The sequence below is a fragment of the Myotis davidii genome, unplaced genomic scaffold (assembly GCF_000327345.1).
Source record: "Myotis davidii unplaced genomic scaffold, ASM32734v1 scaffold134, whole genome shotgun sequence".
Classification (NCBI taxonomy): Eukaryota; Metazoa; Chordata; class Mammalia; order Chiroptera; family Vespertilionidae; genus Myotis; species Myotis davidii.
The window spans coordinates 4,921,691-4,938,831 of record NW_006288853.1 but is presented as its reverse complement, the minus strand read 5'-3'; the positions used below and the strand labels follow the sequence as shown (position 1 = coordinate 4,938,831).

The window sequence follows — 17,141 nt, the reverse complement described above, 5'->3', positions numbered from 1 at the left end:
TTTTCACAGAGAGGAAGGGAGAGAGATAGAGAGTCAGAAACATCGATGAGAGAGAAACATCGATCAGCTGCCCCCTGCACATCTCCCACTGAGGATGTGCCCGCAACCCAGGTACATGCCCTTGACCGGAATCGAACCTGGGACCTCTCAGTCCACAGGCCGACGCTCTATCCACTGAGCCAAACCGGTCTCGGCAGGAGGTATTCTTTTACAAGGCAGGAAACTGAGGCTGGGGAGGATGGTGCCTTGCCCATGACCACATGGTTAGGAAGTGTTAAAGCTGGGATTCGAACCTGGGTGTGCCCGTGTCCCACTTATAATTTGGTTGCTTGGAGCTCAGAACACATTTTCCCATCAAAATAATGCTGTAAGTGGCGGTTTGGTTGCCATAATGGCTTCACTCACCCAGGGTATAGCCAGAATTAATTCTATGTTTCAGTGTGGTGGTGGATGAATCAGGCTTTTGCGGGCTAGCCTGGAAACCCACAGGAGAGGGAGAATGCATTTGAGGGTGTGTCCGCGCTGGGAACTGTTGCCCTTACTATAGTGCCTGATTCAGGGTAAGCAGGGACTATGGTGGCCCAGGGAGCACTGGTCCTTTCCCAGCCCTGGAGAGGCCTAGTTGTTCACAGGAGCGAGGAAGAGCACCAGCAGGTTTGGGGTGTCTAAGGCAGGGGGTGCTGCATGAGAATGTGCACCAATTTCCAGACTCTGCACATTGTAGTCCTTTCTTTTTCTTCCTTACACAGTTCCTCAGCTCTTCTACTTCTTCCTCTAGGATGGAGCACTCCAGGCAAGATCTAGGTTCATTTTCCCCACTAACTCTGATGTCTGTGTATGAAGTGGCTGGTGATAACCACTGCATAGGAATAGGAGTGACGATAGGAGCTCAAAGCAAAGATCTCAAAGCTTTTAGAGTGATCAGGGAGAGCACTCATTCGTTCACTCCCTCATTTATTCACCAGACACCTGTGGGTGTGCTGAGCTCTATGCTCCTTCCTTATCGGCACTTCTTTTGCCAGAAGAATCCTGGGCAGGACTGACTGTGGGTCTTAGACCCAGAATCTTCGCATTGGAAGGAGCAGATGGGAACTGCTGTCATTCACCGGTTCAGGAAGGGCTGAGTGTCAGGCTAAACACTGAGAATATGTAAGTATGAAGCATGAAGTCTAGAGAGAGGAGGAAAGTGCTTTGCATAGTTTGTTAGTCCAGGGTCCCCGTGACTGGACCGGTACCGGCTCTTTCTGGCCGAACCGATGGCCTTCCTCCTTCCTGCCTCAACATGGGTCCCATTATCTTTTAGGATTGAGTCTGGGGCTGAGGGGGAGGCCACAGAGAAGTAGTAGGATTCCTTTCTCACTGGTAGTAACAATGGCTGGGCTCTCCCCTGCAGTGAGAACTGGATTTCCTGTAGGTGGGGTTCAGGAAGACTTAGAAGACTTTTCTCATTCTTTCAATGAGCCACCTGCTTGCTAAATTCCAGGTCTTCATGAGCACCGTTCACTCTGCATGTACCTCAGTTTCCCAACCTCCTTCACCTGGCTAACTCCCATTGGGCCACGGCTTAAAGGGCTCTTCCTCAATAACTTTGCTCACCCGTAGCACTCCATGCTCATTCATCGCACCTTGGACTTCCCGTAGGATGACCATGGACCTTGGGATTTTGCTCTTGCTTATTTTTTTTTGAAATATATTTTTATTGACTTCAGAGAGGGAAGGAGAGGGAGAGAGAGATAGAAACATCAATGATGAATCATTGATCAGCTGCCTCCTGCACGCCCCCTACTGGGGATTGAGCCCGCAACCCAGGCCTGTGCCCGTGGCCAGAATCAAACCTGGGACCTTTCAGTCCGCAGGCCGATGCTCTGTCCACTGAGCCAAACTGGCTAGGGTGCTCTTGCTTATTGAATGCCTTTCAGCTGGACCGTGATCTCTAGGAGGGGCAATCACCAAGACTGCCTCTCCTTTGTGTACTTGTTTTTAGCAATTGTGTGCCCATGATCTCAGGCAATACTTAGTATACCGAAGATGTTCAATGTGCAGTTGTTGAATAACCTGGGATCCATAGCTAAAGGCAAGGCCTTCAAGTGAGTGACTTTGATTCAGGTCATCCAACAACAGTGTATCAAGGACCAGCACACACACAGGATATAAAGATAACTTGGAAAAAGAGGTTTACAATCTAGTAGAGGAAACTTGAAAACTTTAAAAACTGCAAAAATCTCTTCTAATCAGAGCCTCCATTCCCTCCTAGCCCTCTCTCCCTCACTGGTAGCTCATTGATTCTTGGCTACTTGAGCTGGGGCCCAACATATACTTCTGAGTCCCGGGACCCTCTACAGCAGTGGTTCTCAACCTTCTGGCCCTTTAAATACAGCTCCTCATGTGGTGACCTCCAACCATAAAATTATTTTCGTTACTACTTCCTAACTGTAATGTTGCTACTGTTATGAATCGTAATGTAAATATCTGATATGCAGGATGGTCTTAGGCGACCCCTGTGAAAGGGTCGTTCGACTGCCAAAGGGGTCGTGACCCACAGGTTGAGAACCGCTGTTTTACGGGCACAGAACCTGGGCCCTGGTGTGCTGCACAAAGGCTCCTGGGGGCAGTTCCAGGGAGCTTATGCACAGGACAGGCATGATTGCTAGGGCTTGCCAGATTCTAGACAGGGCAGAGTTCGGGCCATGGCTTCTCTGGACAGTTCTGCACCACATGCCCGAGCTTTGAGCTGTTTTGGAGAAGTCGTTAAGAATTCTCAAATTCATCTGCAGAGAAATTTTGAAGGCAAAGGCTTACATTCATTTCAAGGATTTGAAATGATATCTCAAAATCAGTTATCCCTAGAGTGTCAGGAGACCTGGGTCCCCAAACCTTGATACTGACCTTGGTTGTTCCTCCCAATATCCAGAGCTGCTGTTTTGTCATCTGCAGGCTGTTTTGTCAGGGGGACATGAGATGCTACTGTGTGACAGTGCCAAGCACAGTGAGGATGCTTCAGAGAGGACGATGCATCAGAAGGTAAGTGCTCACAGTCTGGTCACTGGGGGCCTCACTCAGTAGGGAGGACACAATGGAAATGGCCTCCCGGGGCCCTACAGTGGACTTCATGCAGGTGCAGGCAGCTAAGGCTGAGGGTGTGAGCGAGGCAGCACTAGGACCCAGGGGCGGTGTCTGGAGCCGGCTCAGCTGGGTAAGTTCCCAGCCAGAACACAATGTTCTCAGTGTACCCACAGGAAACCCTAAAGAGGAGAACTGCACATGGCCCTCTGCTGGGTGTGTTCTGGCCCCAGCCTTTTATTCTTTTTCCTAACCTCAGTCCCCACTTTCACATCCTGTAACCTGCAGAGCTGCCTGTCCCACCCCGCTGGGCTGGTCCCAGGCCCTGGGAGAGCAATCAATGCAGGAAGCCCAAGGCCTCACTGACCTTAACCATTTTCAAATAAGACCATTTGCCTGTAACCTTGGCTTCCTGAATCGACCCTTTGTGATGGAAAGTTTTCACAGTTCAGAAGGCAGACTCAGGGGACAAAGCTGAGTTGCTGGCTGAGGCCAGGGTCTTGGCTCCGAGAAGGGAAACAGCTGATGCCGCTGAACCATCTCCTCCCTTCCTCTCTGAAGCCCAGACCCCACCTGGGACCGGGCGAGGGCCTGCACTGCTGCGGCATAAATCAGGAGGAACTGGGAGCTGCCTGGGGAACCAGGGCCAAGTTTGGAGCAGAACATCCTATGATGTGGTTCCGAGTTTTTATTTCCACGAATGCTAGAATACGTTGTCCCACCAAGCTATTTTTATTGAATGAAATTTGTTTTTTTTTTTAAAAAGCAAACCTCTGCAAAACCAACAGCCCTCTGTTACAGGGAAGGACAAGGTGAACTTTTCACTTCCTTCCCCCCAGCCTATCAATTCATCTGTGGTTTGGTGTCACCCACACTTCTGTGCTATATTCAATCTCAATTTTTGCCTCCTTGTTTTTGTAGCAGCAACAGCCAGGCTCTTAAACCCGTGTTGCTCTACAAGTTGCATGAGGCTTTCAAAACAACCTTTAGTGAGTTCTCAAAACAGATTGCAAAATGGAGACCCACCAGCCTTCTGGGCAGGTATGGAGGCCAGATGCCAGCCTCGATGCAGAGGCGGTTGGAAGAGAGTGAGCCATGGGAGAGAGCATGCGAGAAGCCAGCACCACCCAGCCATATTCTGGCTAACTGCTCTGTTGGAGGGCTGCAAGGAAGGAGCCAAGTTCTGGGTGACACACTGCGTATCTGCCTCCTTAATGAGCGGCCTGACCATGGAAAAGGAACCTCAGTGCTTCTCTTAAGCTCCATTAATAGGGCTCCTTCCACTCTGACATTTTAGCGTCTTTTTCCAAGTATTGTTTTGTAAGAGTTTTATGGTGTCCTCAGCCAGGCCAGTGAAAAGATTCTATGGGTGCCTCCCAGACTTGTCTAGGCTCAGGGATTCCCTTCTTGGAGAAGGGCCTATAGAAGCAGGCAGTGCTGCTACTCCTGAGGAAGCCTGCTCAAGGCTCGGGGTCCCAAAGGACCTGGATTCTAGTTTTAGTTTTTTCAACTTGCTGTATGACCCTGTACAAGTCACTTTCTCACTCGGGGCTCTGATACCCTCATCAATCAAAGGAGAAAGTTTGGTAGACATCACTGTTGTAAGTGGAGTTGTGTCCCTTCCCAAAGTTCATATGTTGAAGTACCAACTACACCCGCTACCTTAGAATGTCACCTTATTTGGAGATCCTGACAGAGGTAATCACATTATAATGAGCTCAGTAGAGTGAGTGCTAATCCAATATGATGGTGTCCTTATAGAAAGGGGAAATTTGGACACAGAGACTTACATAGAGAAGAAATGATGTCAAGAGACATTGGGAGAAGATGGTCGTCTAAGGCCAGGGGGAGAGGCCTGGAATGGATCCCTTCCTTTGGCTTCCAGAAGGAGCCAACCATGTCAACAACTTGATCTTGAACTTCCAGCTCCTAAAACTGTGAGACAATGACGTTCCTGTTGTTTAAGCCACTTAGGCTGTGGCACTTTGCTATGGCGGCTCCAGTAGGCTATTACAGCAGCCTGAGCCCAAATTAGTACAGTCGCTAAGGCTCCTCAGCTCTGGGGCTATAGGATTCTTTCCTGCCATCTTGGTGGCTTCCTCTGTCCCACATGCTCTTTCTCTTACCCTCTCCCATTGAGTAAATGACATCATGTGTGAAAAGTGCCTAGCACAATGCCCCACATATGGCAACTCTTCACTATCCATTAACCGTTACAAACATTATTAGGGCTCTCGGTGTCTAGACCCAACCTGGACCTACCCTGCGACCCTCTGTGCCAAAATGAGAGGTGTGGGTTCTAAGCCCAGGCCCTCGAAATCAGTCAGGCCTTCATCATTGAAGCCTTACTCCCCCCGCCCCCCAGCTTTTAAATCTAAGAGTATTAACTTGGCACCTTCCAGGAGCATTAACTCTTTTTAATGGAAAGCTTAATGGCCACAGAGGCAGTAGCACTCAAAGGCTGCAAAGGCTCAGAATGGGAGATTATTTCTCTGTCCTTGGACTCCATGATCCCCAGGGTCATGCAGAGCTGCAGAACTCTAAGGCTAAGCCTCTGCTTTCCTGTTTGCCTGATGAGGACACCCTTGGCTGGCAGCGTACTGGATAAGGCTCAACTACAGGGGTCTGTGCTTCTGGACAGCGGAATGCTGCCTTCCTCCTTGGTCCTCCATCCCCCTTCTGCTTCTTTTGAATGAATACTTCTCTGTCCTGAGAGATGGCATGGGGACCATGTCCTGCTTTCTTCCTGACTCCCTGAGTCCATAGGTCTCTGAAGGTCAGAGCACCTGGTACTCCAGCTGCAGTCTCGGGCTGGTCAGGAGAGTCCGAATTTCCTTGGCATTATCAGGAGTGCTTTCAAAAAACACTCTGGCCTTGAGTTTGTTGAAGCGGGATCACAGAATGAACCTTGAGTCTTCTCTGGGCGATGACACTGGTTCCAGGACAGCAAAGTGCTAGGTTGTCCTCCAGGCAGGGCGTGTTTGTTTGAGAGCTGCATTGCCCTGACTTCGCAGGATACACCAGATTGACTGTACTTTGGAGACGCTGCAGAAGGTTAAGTGGGTAGAGTCTGACTTGAACAGCCCCAAAACATGACCTTTGGGTTTGCTAAACAAAGGAAGAGCCCGTGCTTGTGTGGTTATCCTGAAATATATGCCTGAAGATTTCTGAGAATAAGGAGGGGAGCGAGGGCGTGGGATTCTCCTTCAGGCTTTCAGGGCCAGGGAAAGGAGGAGGAGAAACCGTTTAGGGGGGAAAACATCTTCCCACAATGTCCATATACTTTACATTTGATCATTCCAGGCTGCCTCTTATTCTGGTTTTTGGCTCCGAGCCCAGAAGGGAGGCTCCTTCAATAATCCTGTCTGAACTTAGGACATCTGCCTTTCCCTCAAAGTAAGTAAATACATATGAATCTGTAAACACTTAGTTTCTAGTCAGAGCAAAAATACTGTTCACCACCTAGTGGCCTGCAAAGATCACATCTGCTGCGTTCCACCAGCCTCTGGGTCTCACCCTTCCAGGCCTGGGGAGCCTGCTTTCGAAGTGATTTACTGTGAAAGTCAGGATTCTTGGCCTCTCTCTTAGGTGCCCCTGGGCTGTGCCAGACAAATGCTCTTTTGATGGAAAGTGGAGCACAGTGAAGGAGGCTCAGAACAATCTGGTTCTTGCTTCCTTCTCCTGAGAGAGATCACCCTCCCCTGTTTACACACTTTGCTGCAGCCACACCAAATGACTCGGAGTTCCACAAATGCCGCCCTGCCTTTGCACATGCTGTTCCCTGTACTTGGAGTGCTTATTTGGCTTCTTCCCCTCTTTGCTCGGCTAACTGATTCACCAGGCACACTCAGGCACCGGCTCCCCTTGTCTAGGAAAATTTCCTTGTCATCCCCTCTATATTCCCACCTCCACGCCCTCTTGGCTTCCACAGCACCGTGTACAGACCAGAATCATGGGGTTGTGGCACTGTATATATTCCTCATGTCTCCTTTTTCCTTATGTGCCCCCCAACCTGAGACCCATTGAACCCTAGGAATGAGGCCGGGGAGCCTGTATTTTTATTAAGCTTGATTCTGAAGCACAGCCAGGCTTGGGAAGCATTGCCCTAGCTTTGTACTTGTTTCCCCACAGATTACTAGACATACACTAGACCCTGAGTAAATGTTTGACCCTTCTAGTTTCTCTCCTAGCCTCTTCTTGTTTCACTTCTGTCCCTTGATGCTAGCCCTAGACCAATAATTTGCTTATCCTCTTGCCCTTACCATGCAAAACTGTAACCACCAACTGCTCATTTTTTTCCATTCCTACTGCCATGCTGCTAGGAGCTGTTGGTATACTTCTCCAAAGATTGGTGCCCTTGCAAGTTCAGGGACTCTAACCGCAACTGGCCTCTGAATGTGGTTGGCAATCATCTGACCCTAGTCAGCTCTATTCCATTCTTCACAGAGACTGTTCCCAACCTCAGTGTTCACCTCCTCTGGCCCCACAGACAGTAGAACAACTTGCTTTCTCCTTCACAGAGAAAATAGAAGCCACCAATGGGAACTCCTTCAACTTCCTGCCATCTCACCTCCACATACACCGGCACTATCCTTTTCGCTCTCCCTCCAAGACAGTGGTTCTCAACCTTCTGGCCCTTTAAATACAGTTGCTCATGTTGTGACCCAACCATAAAATTATTTTCGTTGCTACTTCATAACTGTAATGTTGCTCCTGTTATGAATCGTAATGTAAATATCTGATATGCAGGATGGTCTTAGGCGATCCCAGTGAAAGGGTCGTTTGACTGCCAAAGGGGTCGCGACCCACAGGTTGAGAACCGCTGCTCTAAGAGTAATCAGTCCTACTGGGCTCTGGATCCCATTCCCTCCCACTTCTTTAGGGCCCTTACGTCCTCAGTTGCCCTCTTTCTCTCTTTGACCTTTCCCATCATAAAGAAAAACAAATGTCTTGACTGGGTGTCCTCCTTTAACTACCATGCTCTCTCATTTTTGCCTCTCCTTCCCGTTGAGCTTCGTTAAAATGCTGCCTAGATTTGGCTTCACATTTCACCTTCCACTCAGCTTCCCACCCTCCGCAGTCTGGCTTTGCCGCCACCACGCCTCCTACAATGGCTACTCTTGAGACAAGGTCACCGACAATTTCCTTGGTAAAACCCAAAGACCTTCTCCATCCCTTATCTCATTTACTTGCTTGGCTACCCCGGATACTGCTGTTTGCAGCCTCCTTCTCATCTCTTTCTTCTTGGTTTCCCTGATGCCAAACTCCTTCTCCCTTTCCAGCTCTTTCTTGCCAGTTGCTTTCCTAGGCTCCTCCCCCTCTGCCGGTCTCTTGCATGTTAGGATTCCTCAGGGATTCGATCCTGCTTGGTCCAGTTATCCCCTCACCCTATGGGCTCTCTCCCCGGACAATTCCATTCCTTCTACCTTTGATTCAACAAACATCTCTAGGCTGGTGAGTCCCAAACTTAACTGTAGCTCAGCTCACTCTCCTGAGCTACAGACATAGTCACTTGCTTATTGGACATCTCCTTGAGTCCACTCCTCTTCCTGTACCTCTGTCTCAGTGAACAGTACCTGGTTTTCCTCCCCGAGTTCTCCGAATCTGACCGGTCATCAGGTCCTGTGTATGATACTTCCTGAGTGACTTTCAAATTCAGTCCATCCTCTGCCGCCACATCTTTGATGCGGGTTGCAGTTATCTTTCACCTGGACTCCCACAACAGCTTCCTAAGGATCTGGATCTTACTGCCACTCATTCGTCATCCCTCCCACCCCCCAACCTGCCCAACTAAAATTTCTGAGGTGAAACTGGATGTTGTCATTCCCTTACTTCACAACCATGTAATGGTTTCCCAGTTCTCTGGTTGAAGTTCAAATTCCTTAGCAAATCCATGAGGTCCGATCCTGTCTCATCTTTGCTCTTATAGTCTATGAACTAGCCAGGACGAAGCTCCTGCAGCTCCCTGAAAGCACGATGCCCTTTCTCACCCTTGGACCTTTGCATATTTTTTTCCTTCCACCTAGGAAGTCCTTCCTTCTCACCTCACTTGTTCTTTGGGTCTCGGCCTAAACATCATCCTGCTAAGGAAGCCTATTTTGGCTCAGCGGAATTAATGGTCTCTGACTTTGTAGGATCTCATGCTTTCTCCTAGCCGACAGTTTTTACACTTAAAATTACCCTTTTTCTCCCTTAATATATTTATAAACTCGAGGTTGGTGACTGTGTCTTCTTTGATAGTGTATCCTCAGTATCCAGCAGATGCTAGCAGATGCTAGCAGCTAGACATGTAGTAAGGGCTCAATAGTTGTCGGTTGAATGAATACAAGACAGTTACTACCCGTTTTGTTGCTGGTAGTAAACTATATGTTGTTTCGTTACCTGCCCTGAAGAGCTTATATTATAAAAATGAAATAAGCTGCCAGGAAAACTTGACCTACTGGAGTAATGAGTTGATCTTGAAAGGTGGAGAGCTTTTGGAAGCAGACACGTGGCATTACCCCCGGGCATGTGTGCAGGACCAGGAGGGCAGGAACCCAACAACTCAACTGGCCTTGGATCCTCATGAGGATGGGATCGTGTGAGACACGGCTGCTTTGGCACAGTTTTCATTTATTCCATAGCTTCCACCTGTCAGTGTAGCACTACAGAGAGGTCTGGGTTATAGCTTTGGCCCTGCCCACTACTTATCTCAGTGACCTTAGCCATTACTCCACTATGGATGTTGCTCTGCAGATAAACAGTGTCTAAAACAGGGAAAACACACATCAAATTCATTCACTCAGTAAATACCTGTAACACACTTACTATGTGCCTGGAAATGTTCCAGGTGCTGAGTGTATGAAGGTGAATGAGACAAATTCTTGACATTGTATTTGTAAACCGGGGGTGAACTGTATGATCTCTAAGGTCTCTTCCTGCTCTAAAATTCCGTCTCCCAGTTTGACCAGTTGCAAATAAACAAGGCAGACTAGTGGCAAAGCACCGTGCTCCATCCTCCTTTATGTTCTCCTCTCTTGGTGCCATCTCCACTCCAAACTCAGCTCTGGGAAGCAAGAAAAGGTCGGCTATCTTTGTACTCGGCCTGCAACTCGAGATTTAACTCTCCAAAGGATCTGCTAGTTAAGCTTTTCCCTTTTTGTGGAAAGGCTTTGTCTTGGTTGGACCAAGGAGACCTGGCAAGATGTGTTAGGTAACGTTAGGTGCTTTGGCAAAAGCACTGGGAGAGGCAGAGCGGCCTTACCCTCCACGTGCATTCTTTTAAGTTTGCCTGAAAGGGCACCAGGTTATTGGACAGGTTCCCCCCTTTTCTCTGGATGTTCGGCATCCCCTGGTCCTGTCTCCTTTCTTCTACCTCTGCCTTGGCCTTAGGTCCACACTTCAGGATCTGGTGTTTCAATCAGGAAGAAGGGATTCAAGGACTCTCACCATGTTGGGTAGGAAAGCCATAGGCTGCAAGTAACTGGACAAAGCGGAGGTCCTTGGGTCAGGAACATGACTTACACTGTCATTCCAGGTGAGCTGTCAGGCATGGGATGGCACTATTAAGTAACACACTTATGTGTATCAGTGAAAAAGAAGGACTTTAATACTGATCCTGGATAATTAATTATGAAGTCAAAAAGTAAAATTTTTGTCTATGTAAAAAAGTCTACTATTTATGTCTCATTACTATGAGATAAATTATATGTCATTGTATATCAGATTGACATGAATAATTCTTTTTTTAATATATATTTTATTGATTCTTTACAGAGAGGAAGGGAGAGGGATAGAGAGTTAGAAACATCGATGAGAGAGAAACATCGATTAGCTGCCTCCTACATGCCCCCTACTGGGGATGTGCCCGCAACCAAGGTACATGCCCTTGACCGGAATCGAACCTGGGACCTTTCAGTCTGCAGGCCGACGCTCTATCCACTGAGCCAAACCGGTTCTGGCAATAATTCTTTATTAACAGAAAATATTGCCTTCAAATTTCCTAGTATGTGATGAACTAAAGTATGGAGAAAAAGATTTGAAAGACCCCCCCCCCCGCTTAACTATAATCTTGGTACCTTACCGTCTCTGTGCCTGTTTCCTCAACTGTAAAATGATGACTGCCTCACTTCTCTCACAGGGTTGATGTGAATCCACACTACATATGTGAAAATGCTATGGAAACTGCAACGTGCCTTATGCACAGAGGTACCCTGTTACCATCAGCGTTCTTAGGACGCTGTCTGTGCAGTCCTGGCCATAGCTGCCATCTGTCCTCTTGCCTTCCCCTTGCTTACTTGCTGGTAGGTGTCCCTCAAGGACATAACTACATTTTCACCACACTAAATCTTAGAAGGTTATGCAGGCACAAACATAAGCTAATTCCTATCAGTTTTTAAGGAAGAGGCTGTTCCTTCATTGTGCGTGAGACCCCTTATCACCACGTACTGGGACAAAGGCTTCTTTCCTCCTGGTAGCTAGTTCATTTGGCCATGAAAAAAGTGTTATTCTTTGTATAAGGCAGTGGATGGGCTCAGTGGGATGCAACACTGTTCATCAAAAATAATCTTAGCTTCGGAGTCTGGCAGACTCTGAGTTCAAATCCGGCCTTGGCCATTTACTTAGCTATGCAGCCTTGGCAACGAATGCTCCCTCTGAGCTTCAAGTTCCTCTTCTGTATCAGGGGATATTTCATATCTTGCAGTGTCACTGAAAGGATTATAATTAATGCCTGTGAGTGACTGGCACATAATGAGTGCAGAGATGACAGATGAGCAGCAAGGTCTGTCTCTAGGGCCAAAGCATGGTAATTGGAGTTGTGGATGATGAAACATAATAACCAGCTGAAAGGTGCAGAGAGGGAGGGGCCACTTAAAAACACAGCGAGGGTCTCTTTCCTGGCGGCACACAAGGAGAAGCTGAGTGATTACCGTGAAAGGTGCTTCAGAAAGCATCTCTCTCTGTTCAACCCTAGAATCTCTTTAATTTCCAAGGTCAGAAAAAGAAATGTCCCGATTTTTTTTTTAATCCTCACCATAGGATATTTTTCTGAGTTTTAGAGAGTGGAAGGGAGAGGGAGGGAGAGAGAAACATTGATGTGAAAGAGAAACCAAACACTCCATGACTGGGGCCAGGGTACAAGATACATGCCCTTGACTGGAATTGAACCCAGGACCTTTCAATCTGCAGGGCAACGCTCTATCTACTGAGCCAACCTGGCCAGGGTGGAAATGTTCAATTTAAAGAGAAAAATTTTGTAAGTTCAAATACCAAAGGGTAAAGATGAGCTAATAAAGTATCTGTGTTGTACAATTATACAAATGAAACCAATGAGAGAAAATTAGTGATTGCTTCTAAACTGTCACTGAAACCATGATTTAAAGGTTTACTGTAGTCTATGTATTTTTATTTTTTTTCTTTGGTAATAATTCACATGGTTGATGCTAAAAAGTACATTAGGAAACTCAATGGTTTTCCAATATGGAGTTTGTTTGGGTTGAGAAATTAATATGGAAACAGATGAGCTTTCGAGGCTAGTAATTTTTGTGCTCTGATGTGCTTTAGAGACAAGAATAGTGGCTGAATTATCAATCAACTGGAACCTATTCCAGGTCCAAGATTTTCTTCTGCCTGGGCTCTGGATCACCAGCAGGTCTTTACCTTCTCTGTGCTCAGATTCCTTCATGACTCAATGAGGTCACCACCTCCCTGTCAGGTAGTACATGTTAAACACTTTGAGATTAGGGACAATTGCTACTGGGATTATATTTATTCATAATTAAGCCACTCTAAGCAGGTCAGGTACAAGTTATTAATGAGGAGAAAGGCAAATGTTTCTGAGGCAAAATTTGCATAAAATCTAATAAAACTATTTTCTCTCTCTCTTTTTTTTAATGGTGGTGGTGGTGGTGAAAACTATTCTCTTAATTGTGCAGTGTCGACCTGGGCTCTGTGAGAGAGAACAAAGGGTATCGTTTAGCTTTCCAGGTTTTTCCTTATCATAATATAAAAACCTACTTAGATACTGATAAGATAAATTCACATATTTTTGTAAAGACAAATATTCCCAATTGCGTAGGATAAATGGTTTTCAGATTCCTGTCTTATAAAAACTAATCTGACCTCTGCCCCTAGCCCCCAATCTCTGAGACTTTGAAAGGATAAAGAAAACCAATTTGGAGCTTGTTCAAAGGATTTATTTGCCACAGAACTGCCTGAGCCCACCAACAAGAGGAACTCAGGATTTCTGCGTTTAAAGGATATTGCTCACTGCTTTATTCTTACAAGTGCTTCAACATTCAAAAAACAATTCTTTTGCCAGCACTTGGCATGTCTAAAAGAGGTTAGAAAAAGTTAGAATCTATAGAATTGGATGTCTAAAAATAGAAAAAAACCCTAAACATTTAAATATGCCTCATTCAGACAGGTCCTGAGTAGAAATCACATTCATCAGCAAAACAGAACGTTTTACATCAGAAGTGCTGAATTTTATAACTCCAGATCCTGACCTGGACTTGACTGGTGAGGATTCCACCCACTGCACAAGTGTCAGGAGAGAAGCCATTCCATTGGCTAATTCTGGCTTGTGACCTACCCGGCTTGCCAAGTTTTATAACTCTCTTAAACCCAAACCTCCTGGTTCTCTGATGCCGACTGTCTTAACCTAATTCTCAAAGCTTTTAAAAACAAATAAACACAAATTTTCCCTGCAAGACCACACATTTAAATGCTGTTGCTTGTGGATACAGAGAAACTAAGGACTGATGAGAATGAACAATTCAGCAGTGGAACTGTGAACCTCTGGCTGGCTATGTAAGGTGTAGGAGAAGTCCCCCGCTGGCTCTGCACTCGCTGTGCTCACCAGGGGTGCCCATCCAGGCAAGGTCAACACGAAGAGGGTGTGAACCCCAGCAGCTGCTCGATGGGTTTAAACCGCCACTCATCTGCCTCCAGCTCTTCTACCAAACCAGCTAGTTTTTCCATCCGAGCAACTTGTTGATCTGTAAAGAGTTAAGGAGGTTATATATAATACAATGTATTTCCCATTAGAGTCACCAATCACCAACATGACTGGTTTAAAAGTAATTTCTACAAGGAGTTTCCCCCTTAATATTCTAGTAATGGGGTCTTATTCTATGTTGGTCAGAAGACTTAATCTTAAAAAAACTAATAAACAACTTATCCTGCATGCCATAGTGACGTGTACTAAAAGCCTAGGGTTACAGGCAATTGCAGCTTTCCCCCAACATTATGCCTTCAATGGTGCAATGGTCTGGTCGGGGAACACAGTTCCCTGATGCATAAATGAAGGCCCGGTGAGGCATGATGGGACAGAAAAGGTGCTACCAGGATCTCAGAGTCCAGGTAGACCATGAGGTATTACATAAATACTTGAAAATGAAGATGATGGTAAACCAGGGGAGGATAACAGTAAACAAAGTTTTCAGAAAGGGGAGGGAAAAGCAACATGAAAGTAGGAAGCATTAACTCCCCTAGAAAACTAACCCTTTTGACTTCAACTTTAAGCTTTAATGAGGACATTATGTGTGGATGAAGGCTGCAGAATGTTTTTGTTGCAGGTAATTTAGAAAGTCCACTCAAACAGCCTTGCTGAATTTCAAGTTTGTCACAAAGTACACCAACCTTTATGAATCTCACCCTCACCCTGGAAATTTATTCTCACAGTTAAGTACACAACACTCATGTGCTTACCATGTTTTACCTGCTTCAGTGTAGAAGCCACCTGATAGCTGAAAACAGATTCACAGAGAAATCTCTCAGAGCCATCTACAAACGAGAGAAAAAATTTTAATCTGCTTTAAGGGTTTTACGGCTCCTGTAAACCATGTAAACATGTCCCTTTTCCCTGCTTTTACACTCAGGGTCTACTTTTCAGTGTTTACAAAGAGGGTTTCTGTTTCATTTAGAACTAACATTGCTCAGTTATAAAAGCTATTTCTATACCTAGAATATTAAAATAGTTCCTCTACTTGTTTAAGAATTTAAAAATAGTGTTTAAAAAAACAAAAAACAAGAAACCTTAGTCTGACGTCCTGGTCAGCATTTCTCTGCTCCCAACCCAATAGTTTCCTAATGTTCTCCTGTTCTGTATGTCAGGCAAACACTGACAGCTGACACATTTGGCCATGTGACCACTGTGCTATCAAAATACAAAGGTACACCAAACGTGAACTAATTTTCATTCTAAAAAGTCAAGCTGAGGGAAAAATAGCTGTTGTTGTTTTTCAGTACATCAAATTACATCACTATGACCATGACAAAACACTGCTGGGAAATTTCATTCTGTCAACGCAAATTGTAACCTTGATTTTCCCAATGAACCAAAACATTGCAATTTGGATGGCGATAAGAGTACAGTGCAATTTTAGAGCCTAGTGCTGTACTGGTGCCAAGCACTGGCAACAAGAAGGTAGCTAACTCAGTCACCACAGCATTTGGAAGATGATTGTGAAATACAACTTAGTTCACGTTATTCCTTGTCAGGCAGGGGCTGATAGAGCAAAACATACCCCAAAGGACACAGAACTCATGTAGGAAAATGTGACATTACAAGGGTAGCTCAAATCATTTGGGGAAGGTAATTTATTGCAAAAATCCTAAAACAAATGGAGGCAGAGGACACAGTTGTCTTTTTTTAGGTGGTAGTTCATGTCAGCACTCCTTGGTGTCAAGCACTCAGCCATCAATCACGGGCTGGTGCGTCAGCCAGGTATTAAGTGATAAGGAGTTAGGACTAACACATTCTGGCTTTATGCTGACTTTTACACAAGGCAGACCTTATTTCAGAAGTCATGGTAAACAATAAAGAAACACCACGGATATTGTGTCCAGATGGCTTAAATATACAACTAAGAGGGCTTCTTTTGTCCAATATTCAAAATTGATGCAAAAAAGGAAAATATAATTATTTTCATAAAGTGATGTGCAGTTTAGGGAGAGTGCTACATTCTTTAAATTCGATCTCTTTTCTACATATTGTGCTATATGGGATCTGATCTGATCTTCTCCTCCCACTCCCATGTCATCTATGAGCAGATCATCTACACTGAGCAAAAAATAATTTTTTTTCCTAATTAATTGAATATTACACTTACTGCCCAGTTTAAAGATCTAGGTAAGCTAAAGATATTGAGTTTTTCAGATAATCGGGCAGCGAGTAGCTATAAATTCCACTATGGGAAGAGGGACTGTGTGAACATTTGACAACAATGATGCAATTTATTATGGCTCTTCTGTGTAAATATACCAGTGTTCATTATCTTATTCATACCCCTGCTTAAAGAGTCAAATTATAACTGAAGTTTCATTTTATTTTATTTTTTATTTTTAAATATATTTTATTGATTTTTTACAGAGAGGAAGGGAGAGAGACGGAGAGAGATAGAGTTAGAAACATCGATGAGAGAGAAACCTCGATCAGCTGTCTCCTGCACACCCACCACTGGGGATGTGCCCGCAACCCAGGTACATGCCCTTGACCGGAATCGAACCTAGGACCTTTCAGTCCGCAAGCCGACGCTCTATCCACTGAGCCAAACCGGTTTCGGCATGAAGTTTCATTTTAAAATGAGCAAAGCATAGAGAATTAGAGCTCAATTCTCAGGTGGTTTGACCCTGAACTATATATTGAGCTTTAAGATCTCAAATAAGGCATTGGGGATTATGGGCTATAAGGATCAGGCCAAGATGTATTTGGAATGGAAACTCTTGGAAGTGGTACCTTCTACTTACATTTAATCACTGGTGCTAGCTATTAGGATAAAATGCTGCCCAGCGGGTGTGGCTCAGTGGTTGATCGTTGACCCAGGAATCAAGAGGTCATGGTTTGATTCCAGGTCAGGACACATGCCCAGGTTGTGGGCTCGATCCCCAGTAAGGGGTGTGCAAGAGACAGCTGATCGATGATGTTTTTCTCTCACTGATGTTTCTATCTCTCTCTCCCTTCCTCTCTCTCTCAAAATCAATACAATGTTTAAATTATAACATTTGCATATTTCCCTTGGTAATCAACTTCAAAGCAAAAGGATGTAAGCTAACCTTTCAGAGAGGCACTCCGTAGGCTTTTGCCGAGCACTTTGCCA

At 45.5% G+C, this 17,141-nt stretch overlaps 2 protein-coding genes across 3 annotated transcripts in view; one reads left to right on the top strand and one right to left on the bottom strand.

The window, feature by feature from the left end:
- The window catches only part of ASCC1 (activating signal cointegrator 1 complex subunit 1), a 121,425-nt gene that overhangs the window by 6,482 nt on the left and 97,802 nt on the right, over positions 1-17,141 (top strand). Inside the window, exons 2-3 of one of the 2 annotated variants that reach the window (XM_015562138.1) lie at positions 2,935-3,021; positions 6,364-6,456. The gene's annotated coding sequence lies outside the window, so the exon portion shown is untranslated. Of the gene's footprint in view, positions 1-2,934; positions 3,022-5,771; positions 6,457-17,141 lie in introns of those variants that run through there. The other variant, XM_015562137.1, reaches the window with a different exon arrangement.
- ANAPC16 (anaphase promoting complex subunit 16) overlaps positions 13,214-17,141 on the bottom strand; it is a 12,062-nt gene continuing 8,134 nt past the window's right edge. Inside the window, exons 3-4 of the mRNA XM_006760948.2 lie at positions 14,752-14,826; positions 13,214-14,039 (exon numbers count right to left, since the gene is read on the bottom strand). Coding sequence (XP_006761011.1) covers positions 13,924-14,039; positions 14,752-14,826 — 191 coding nt within the window. The 3' untranslated portion in view covers positions 13,214-13,923. The remainder of the gene's footprint in view (positions 14,040-14,751; positions 14,827-17,141) is intronic.